The 10,123-nt window shown below is 43.7% G+C and overlaps 1 protein-coding gene across 2 annotated transcripts in view; it reads left to right on the plus strand.

Annotated features, from left to right (window-relative positions):
- CRKL (CRK like proto-oncogene, adaptor protein) overlaps positions 1 to 10,123 on the plus strand; it is a 37,226-nt gene extending 27,103 nt beyond the window's left edge. For both annotated transcript variants that reach the window (XM_072599712.1, XM_072599711.1), the window contains one exon: positions 6,079 to 10,123. In XM_072599712.1, coding sequence (XP_072455813.1) covers positions 6,079 to 6,094 — 16 coding nt within the window. In that variant the 3' untranslated portion in view covers positions 6,095 to 10,123. The remainder of the gene's footprint in view (positions 1 to 6,078) is intronic.

Here is a 10,123-nt window from a genome sequence, read left to right on the forward strand (position 1 = left end):
GCCCATGCTGATGAGATGACAGAGCATGTGGGAGAAGAGGAAACCCCAGGAAGGAAGGGTTTCTCCTCCTTAACACTGCACAGAGAGCTGGAAGTGATAAGAGCAGCAGCAGGTGTAGAAGAGCTAGTGATTATTTTTAGGACTGAAAATGCCAGGCACTTAATATATGAGAACTGCAGCCTCCCTTTGGTTGTGATGGTGTGCTGCTTGGCTAATTGGCTCACAGGTTTGGTGGATGTGGGCTGAAGGCTCTAGGTGAGGAGGGATTAATTAATAGGATCTGCAAAATGGGCTTGGCCAGCTAAGAGGCATTATCTGGGGGGATGCCCACTTTCTGACTCCTCCCTTGCTTGTCTCAGCCCCACTGTTTCCAGTGATGGGAATGCTGGTCACCTCAGCATTCTGTCTGCTTTCTCACATTTTACATGTCCTTGTGTGGGGCTGCCTGGCACTTCCCTTCTTGAAAACCCATTCTGTGTCTTCAGGATAAAAATTGAAGCTCCTCTGCTTTTCTCAAGGTGGTGCCAATTCCCTGAGTCTGTCTTTGCTCTGGCCCAGTGCAGGCATTCCCATCTACACTTACTGACCTTTTTCTCTTCTTTCAAGGCCCAGTTTTTGTGACCAACTCCCTGCGTTAAGCCTTCCCAGATCCCTCTCTTCTTTCCCCCCTCAGATTTTCTTAGAGAACTTCATGTTATTATTCCTTCCATCATATTCTGTTTCTTAGCATTCCATATTTTTAATTTATCATCAGGGGACATTTTGCTTTATAGCAGACGCTTCTCAGTAAGTGCCCAAGCGGTGCCTCTGCCGTAGTGCATTTCCCCAAAACCGTCTGTTTCTTGGAACAGGAGAAATCCCTCCTTTCACTTGCGTGGTTTGTTACTTGATTGTGTTGTTGACGTAGTTTCTGTCATCTCTTTGCCTCTGCTTTCTTCACTCTGTGTCACTCCATACAGGTCTTCCTTTGTTTCTCTGAATTATCCACATGCAGTTGTCCGTATGTCTTGGTCACATTCCATTATGTTCATCTCTTTCATCAAGCACATTTTACTTCTGGTTTTTGTCACGCATAGTAACATGCTGATATAGAGGAACATGCGTGATCCTCCCTGTTGGGTTGGATGTTCCTTGAGTGTGGGGACAAGCTTGTTTCATTTTTGTATCTTCAGAGTTGAGCTCAGGGTCTGGCCCATGATGGACTTCTGTGTGTTTTCTCTCAGGTCTATTGGGTTGTCTCCATGTATTGTGTCATTTTTGTTGCCTAGGACTGCATGAGGAGCAAAGCAGACTTCGGGGCCCAGGTCATTGGCTCAGCTGTTGTCCCTCATTAAGAGGAAGAAGACGACAGGCTGATGGTGGCACTCATCTCTTCTGTCTGGCTTTGTTTCTGAAATAGTGCAGCTTCCCTTTAATTGTGAGTGTGACACACAGAACTAACATTGTTCTGCTTACAAGCTGTGCAGGGCTGGAACAAGGAAGGACCTGGCTGCTCTGGAGATCCAACATGGACCACGGACCTTTCCATCTCTGAGACTGGTTCTCTAGAGCTCAGGAAAGTTGGTGGTGTGACCATTTGAGTCCATGACCTTACTGGAGACAGGTCTGCCCTCTGACAGTCCTCTTCACCCTGCCTGTTTTGACCATACATGTTCTTGATGGTGTTCTCATCACCTTTCAGGAGTGAGTCATGGCCATATGCTGCCATTGGGCAGATGGATGAGGACAAAGCACCTGTGTCTGCAAGTGGCACAGACAGTACCCTTGATAGACATCTGAAAGTGGAAGATCCACCTCTAGCTAGACTGGGGAAGTGGACAATAGGCAGCTTAGCATCCCTCTGAAAGAGTGCCACCTAGTGGTGATGGAGGGCAGCTATGGCCTTAGGCACAGAAGAGCCAGCTGCATTCCTGGTGATAAATGCCAATTTTTCCATTTTTATACCACATCTATGCAGTTTCGAGGAGCAAGACTCACCTTGACTGGGTAGCTGAAAGAAGTGGCACGTTGAGTAGACCTTCTCAAACTTTCTCTTAAAATACTGAAACATAGCTACTGGAGAATGTTTGAATCAATTGGGTTGGCAACTACTTTTTCTGCTAGCTCACCTGGCCCAGTTATTTCTTAAGAATGAATAATAACCAGCTCATTATTTGGGGAATGGATGAACAAGTTATAGCATAAGATCATGATGGAATACTATTGTGCTAATGAGAAATGACCAGAGTGGGGTGGGGGTGGTCAGACTATGGCAAGACCTGTATGAATTGATGCAAAGTGAAGTGAGAAGAACCTGCAGTGTTGCAATGAAGACCATTCCAAAAATTCAAGATGAAAAAGTGATCTACCTCCAGAGGGAGAACTGATGAAGTGTAATTTCCTTGCTTTCTTATTTTTTTTTGTTGTATTTTGCCATGTGGCTAATAAGAAAATGTTTTACATGATTTCACATGTATAATTGATAAAATATTGTTTACCTTCTTAGTGGATAGGAGAGGGGAGGGAGGGAGAGAATCTGGAACTCAGAATGTAAAAAGGAAAGTGCTAAAAAATTAAATAAGTGACAGAAGACAAAGGAAAAAATGGTTAATGAACATACCCTTGCAAGGGAGGACCACAATGGCAGCTAGGTCTGAAGATTGCATAAGACTGACCTGAGAATCTCGACCATAGACCACTAGGGTTGACAATTTCTACTTCTGCCTTTTCATTTTACAGAGAACAAGAAAAATGAGTCTGAACATGGATCCAGAAAAGCCAAAGACAGAACAAGAAGGGGGCCTATTTTTTTAATTATTTATTTAGTATTTAATTTTTCCCTGTTACACATAAGAACAATTTTTAACATTTGTTTTTAAAACTGAGTTCCAAATTTTCTATCTTCCTCCCCCCTCCTCCCCCTGGCCAAGAAGGCAGGCAATTCCAAATTGGTTATATATGTGTAATCATGCAAAACCTATCCATAATAGTCATGTTGTGAAAGAAACAGGACAAATAAAGAACATTTTTAAAAAGTATGCTTCAGATCTGTTTTCAGATGCCATCAGTTCTTTCTCTGGTGGATGGATAGCATTTTTTCATCCTAAGTCATGAATGATTGTGTTGCTGAGAATGGCTAAGTCATTCACAGCTGATCGTCTTACAAAACTGCCATTACTTTGTACACAGTCCATTTCACTTTTTATCAGTTCATGCTAGTTTTTCCTGATTTTTCTGAGAGCATCCTGCTCCTCATTTCTTACGGCACAATAGTATTCCATCATAATTACATAGCACAAGTTGTTCAGCTAATCCCCAGTTGATGGGCATTCCCTCAATTTGTAATTCTTTACCCCCAGAAAAGAGCTGCTATATTTTTGTACAAAGAGGTCCTTTTCCTTTTTGTTTTTTAACCCTCTTGGCATATAGACCTAGTAGTGGTATTGCTAGGTCAAAGGGTATGCCTGGTTTTATAGTTCTTCAGACATAGTTCTGGATTGCTCTACAGAATGGCTGGATGAGTTCATGATGCCGAAAACAGTCCATTAACGTCTCATTTTTGTCCACATCAGGGGGCCTGTTTCTTGAAGCATTTATAGCTGTACTTTTTGTGGCTGCATAGAATTAGAAGCAAAGCAAATGCCCACTGATTGAGGAATAGTTAAACCAACTGTGGTATGGGAATGTAATCAGTGTGAAGGCTTAGATAAACTGAGGCAGAATGAAGTAAACATAATGAAGAAAACAGTATTCGCGGTGACTATATGGCACCTACTGTCTACGGGACACTGTGCTAAGCACTTGGCAATTATTGCCGCTTTCCACCCTCACAGTTTTGTGAGGCAGGTGCCATAATTAACCCTGTTTACAGATGAGGAGACTGAGGCACAGAAGTAAAGTGAGTTGCCCAGGATCATACAGCCAGTAAGTGTCTGAGACTGAATTTGGACTCTGGTAATATCCAAGTTTGGCCCCAAAGAAGAGATGGGAGCATATACCTCTCCTTTCTTTGCAGAGGTAGGAAACTGGTAGGTGTGGAACGTATCATTTCATGTCATATTCTGTTGGCATTTTGATTTGTTTTGCTGGACTATTTAAAAAAATTTTTACTACATAAGATGACAGTGGGGAGGGAAGAGGACCCTTTTTTGGAAACAAAGGTTTTAGAAAGTCAGAAGATAAGAATTTAAAAACTAAGAGCCAGGCGAATCTGTGAAGTTTATACATGTAATAAGAAGATTCCTTCATCACCTGCTGGTTGCACCAGACTCTCATTTGTTCTGTACCTAAGCAGCATCTCCTTCAGACCCCTGTGAAGGAAGCTCAGCTCAGAACCTTGTAAGAGAGGTCATTGTGCTTGAGGACAGCTTCTGTAACTGTCCTTCATTGCTGCTGCCGGTGTCCCCATCACATACTCATGCATGCACGCATGCACACGCACGCATCACACGCACGCATCACACGCACGCACGCACACCCAGCAGAGTAAGTTGAGTTCTTCAGCATTCTGCCAGTCTCAGTCCTTCAGAGTCAACTATGACATGTTCCCTTTCCCTGCCCTTCCTGTGTGTGCCCTCCATCACCCTCAGGCTTTCATTCAGTAACTTGTCTCTGTGAGTTATAAAGCAGTGAGGGGTTTAAAGGGGGAATTGTGTAAAAAGTTCCTACCCCAGAATTGTGGATTCATGAACCTTGAAGTTGATGTTCACCGGTCAGTGTAAGACAAGGGGAGTTCTGGGTGTTGCTGCCCCCTCTGTACCATGGCCTGGGTTTTTCACTGGCAAGTGCAGAAGGTGAGCCTTGCCAGGTGGTCAGCAATCATAGGAAGCAGATCACCTTGGAAGTCATGATCAGATGAATGCTAACTTCCCAACTACAGTGAAGCTTTCCATGTCTCAGGGATTAGGGCGTGTTCTCACCACCTCCCTTTGTACCAGAGAAAGTCTGAATTCTTAGGATCTTAGAAGATAAAATATGTTGATATTGTATATAATACTATGGATATGTTTTACGCATTTCTGAGTTTCTAAACTTTTTCTGTGTTGTTTGCTGGCTTTGCCTGTCATCTGTGCTTTCTGCAAAACTCCCCCCAAATTCCCATTTAATTTGTTAGGCCAATCAGCGGTATATCAGAACTGTGATGGGGAAAGTGCTAACTGTAGAGACTCTAGAGGCTTCAGGGTAAGAAGTCAGAGAAGAGAAGGAATGCCCAGCATTGGGCAACGATTTGAGAGATGTTGGCTCTCCACAAAACCCGGTTATGTTCCTTCCTTTATTAGGAATTTGACAGGCATCCACAAAGATACGCATTTCCACATACAGAGAACTTGGAAAAAGTGCTGTGTAGGAAACTAGGCATCTCTGTTACGTGCTCTTTACATGCTCTGCTCTCTTCCATGTATTTTTAATGTTCCTTTGACTTGTTTTCCATTTTTCACCACTGCCTTCTTTGCAATCACACCACTCCCATCCTTTCTTTGTAACAAATAAGTACAGTTAGGCAAAGTAAATTCATACATTCTTCACATGCATGTCAACTGCCAAGATGTGGGAATCATTGCCTTGTCTTTTCTATAGTAAAAATATTAGGGTTCGGTCAAAGGTTAATCTAGGTATTAATGACCTAAGTCAAATAGGATGGTAGGATGGTGCTATCTTGTTTTTTACATGAAAGCAGTAAGCAGCTGTTGAATATTTTTTTCAAAATAATTACGATTTTACTTTTTAAAATTTCATCTTTTACAGATTTTCTTAATATTCAAAAAAAACTTGATGAAGAAACCAACTTGCTAAACTTAGATCTACCTTTGCTTGTATTTTTGTTTTCTCTATTTAATTTTTTTCTAGGAATTGTTCTGAAGTCAGTATTGTTGAAAATGTGTTTTCCTTAGCTCTCACATGACAGTCTGTACCTCTTAGAGAATGATGTTCTAATCCTGTGTATTCTGATCTTCCTTGCCCCACTGAAGGTAGGCCTGTGTTGGGCCCTTGGGCACTTAATAAAATAATAGTTGAAAAGGGCAGGAAATTTTAACTTTATGTCAGTTGTCTTTTTATTGAAGAGAAAATACTGATGCTCCCTTTCTCCTTTCCAAAAAGGTGGGTGATATCGTGAAAGTGACAAGAATGAACATCAATGGCCAATGGGAAGGAGAAGTCAATGGCCGCAAAGGGCTCTTCCCTTTCACACATGTCAAGATCATTGACCCTCAAAATCCAGATGAAAACGAGTGATTTCTGTTACCTACCGTCTGCTGCTGCTGCTGCTGCTTCGTGTTCTGGCTCTCATTAGTAGCATCCTCTGGAATGGGGTTCCATTCTCTCTCACAGGCAAGCTAGGGAGCCTGACCCAGCTCTCCAGCTTGCTTCTGTTTGGTGGTCTTTTCTACACATCTGGAATGCACACAGCTGGCAGCCTTCAGGCATTGGTATTGTTGCTGGATTGTCTTACACTTAGCCAATTGTAGAACCTTTTTGCATCTTAAGCTGGAAAGCCCAAGCAGAAGCACACAGGCAAAAGGACATTGAAGAGGAAAGAGTCTGTTTGTCTCAACTTGGCTTCATCCCATCAAATTCATTTGGAGAAAAAAAGGATTTGGCGATCATACTTGAATTTGATGCACAGCTCCTCCTCAGAGGGTACTTGGTGCGCCATCTTCGTCTTCTTTTGGAGGGGGAATCATGGAACTCAAGAGGAGAAAGTTCTGCCCGATCACAGTAAAAGCTGAATTGGGACTTGGGGAAAGAATCAGCAGAATGTGTATTCCGAGCGGTCACAAGTGACGTTTCCTTGATGCGAGGGATTCTGTCGCCTCTGAGCTTCTGAAGTGAAGCTTCTTTGACTTAAGGAAAAAACTACATTGAAGCCAAGGCCTGTCTTTGTGTCACGTCTTTATTGTTGTAAATGCTGGCCTGTTCCACCATGTGCTAAAGAAACAAAAAATCATATTTAATTCCATCTTTACAAGCACTGTAAACTGTAGAAAACAAACTTCAAGGAAAGTTCTTCCTTTTACTTTTTCCCAGTGAAACCATCCTGAATCTACACAGACACACAGCCATTTCTTTTTTTTCTTTCTTTCTTTTTTTGGGGGGGGGGGGGGGGGAGAGTCTGCTTTCAATGAATGCCCACTCTAAAGGTGAACCAGCAAAATCTTCCCATAAGGGAGATTGTTCTCAGAACCTAGGAGTTGAATCCACCTCCACGGAAAGTGAGCAGTTTAAGTCCTTGTCCTTTGAACAGGCTGGAGAGAGCAGTCAGGCTTCAGACTATATCTAGGCTGCATTATCACCAGCTAGAGAAACCTGGGGCTCAGGCTCCCTCTTGGGCAGACTCAAGCAGCTGGGAAGACCCACTAGTAGAGGTTTGTTATGCAGGATGATCTTGTTATATTTTTTAAAAGCCCCTTTATTGCATGTGGCAATAGGAAAAGGTTTGAGCCTTGGGAAACTTTAACACACAGAAATTCAAACTTTTAATATCATTTTCTGCCAGATACTAGTAAAAGGAAAGGCAAAGGTTCAGACAGAAAATTAGCACTGACTGCAAACATAGAAAGAGCCCCTTAATTAGTGCATTTGGTCTTTCGGTCTGCCTTTCCTCCACACTTTTTTTTAGCCTTTATATTTTTGCAACTTAGAATGTGTGTTCTGTGTTTTTGAGCCAAAGCTCATAGACTCATAGAATGTTAGAACTGAAAGAGATGCAGCATAGAAGTCCTGAGATAAAACTAAACAAGTTCACTTCTATAGAAGGAGGCTTGAAGTGATTTGTTGAAGGTCCCACCAGACTGGACTCAGAAGCAGGTCTGCCTCCCTTGCACCATACTGCCTCTGAGTGATTCCCTGTGGTTTCCGTAAGACAAGAAGATGTGGCTGCCAAAGAGCCCGATAGACTGTGACTGTACTCATGAACATACTGAAGTGAATAAAATTGAAAAACTGGAGGAGATGGATGTAGGCTTGGGTGTCCCTAGCCAGTGACTAGTCACTGTAGGCTATGTGTGCATGACCTACTTCAGAAATGCCTTCTCTTCAGCCAACATTTCCACAACTACTTGAAGCTATTTATCAGTCTGTCCTACTGAAAACATGCCCTTTGGTTACACTCATTCTGCCATTAATATTCTACCACAAGCTGAGGTCCAGCATGGTGTTCTCATGGAATGGTCACAGGATTAGCCTTTAATCTACTCACCCCTTTTGTGCATTTCTGCTAGACTTAGCCTTGGTCACCCCTTCAAAGAAGAGGTCTCCTTACTGACCCTGTTACTCTGTGAATGTGGGCAAGCCTGCCTGCTTTCTGAGAGATAAAAACTCCTCTGTAGGCCATGTTTAACTCCATTTAGTAGCAAGACGGTCCTCTTGAGGAGTTGGAGGACACACTTGCTGCATGCTGTGTATTGAAATGAGTTTTCCTTTGACTTGCTCTTCTTAGGACTCGTTTTTTGTCCTATATGGGTTGATGTAGGTCACTAAGGAATAAATAGATCAAAACATGTAGGAAGGCAAGGGGCTTCCCCCTATATTTATTCTTTACACTAAAACGCATGGATTCTCAGAACAGGGCACACGTTTCTCGTGCTGCCAAGGATGTCCCAGAGCCCAGCATCAGTGAAGAGGAAGCTGAGAAAAGTCACTTTTACCTTTCTCCTATAGAATCCTAGAGGCAAGGACTCTTACAGCTGAATGGACTTGGGGGACCACCTTGTCCATTCTGGAGAAACGAGGCCGTTGAGTGGAAAGAGCTCTGGATTTGGAGCCAAGCTCTGCGTCTGAATCTGGTCTCTGCCGCTCTCTGACTTGAGGCAAGTCCCCTCCCCTCTCTGGGCCTTGATTTCCTCACCTGTAAATGAGGAAATTGGACTGTGGATGACCTCTCAGCGTCCCTTCTGGTCCTAAGCTCCTATAAGCCTATGAGACTAAATTGCCACATTCTACAAAAGGGGGCTGGGTCCTAGGAGGTGTATGAGAGAAGATCAGAAGGGGTATCCCATGGTCTAGCCTGCTCCCCACCTCCCAGGCTAGGCTTTCCGATGATCCAGGAACTCTTCCAGGGTCCCTGTCTGCTGTGAGATCTATTTTCTGCCCTGGGAGGATTGCATGCGCTCCATGGGCAAGCATTTCCCTTTGAACTGCTTGGTGTGCTGCTTGCTACTCTCCCTGCTTTGTCACCCCAAGCTCTGGATGGTCCATGAGCCATCACTGTGGTTTATTTATCTTTTGGGTCTGTCAAGACTTGATGGTAATGAGGCTGTTTCATTCAATGCACTGTTAGGGCTCATGCTCCACCCCTCCTTTTTCTGTCATTCATGGATTGTGAAGGTGGCTCCTGGGGTATCCATCCTCAGCGGACTCCCTGATCCAACGAATTGAGGTGGGTGATGTCATCTGACGTGGGTCATTAGCCCCACGTTCCGGTCTTCGTGCTTCCGGCGTGGTCTGAAGGGGGACTTCTCTCTCCATGCCTGTGGCTGGCTTGGTCCATGCTCGATCATTGACACACTGGTTGGGCACCTGCTAAAGACGATAAAAGCGTGGGAGGAACACAGGGGCTGGATCCTGAGGCTACTGAGATGAAGCTTTCTTGGCTGCATTTTGCAAAGGAGACAGCTGTTGACTTTGGTTTTAACACAGTATTCCCGACTAACGCTCCCTGTCGATGATGTGAGGAGAGCTGTCTGAAGTTCCACCCAGGGGCCCAGAAGGGTGTTCTGTGGTGTTGACCTGGTGCCCCCACTGTAGCCCCCCCACGAGGGACTGGTGATGAGGTCCCTCTGCATGAGGGAGGGTGGCCTGGCTTCTGAGATGAGTGTCACTGTGTGTTCTCCAGCCCCCAGCAGGACAGATGATGACTCTTTCAACCTGTAACTTAAAAATCATGAACTTCAGGCAATAATATTTTCTGTGTAAGCTTTTAAAATTATTTTTGGGGGAATCATAGCTTGTTTTATTTTGTGCTATAAAATTAACAGTATTAAATGACTTCTATTCTTAGAATACATCGAGTGTCTTTTCTTAACAGATTAGTGCCTTTTTATTTTCCTACTCCATTGATTCCATAGTACTGGGCCCAGCATCAAAGCCAGTGTTTTCAGTGGCTGTTTGTACACTGTCTGAATAAACCTTGCATCAACTTGCGGCA

This window comes from Notamacropus eugenii, chromosome 4 (genome assembly GCF_028372415.1).
Source record: "Notamacropus eugenii isolate mMacEug1 chromosome 4, mMacEug1.pri_v2, whole genome shotgun sequence".
In the NCBI taxonomy this organism is placed as follows: Eukaryota; Metazoa; Chordata; class Mammalia; order Diprotodontia; family Macropodidae; genus Notamacropus; species Notamacropus eugenii.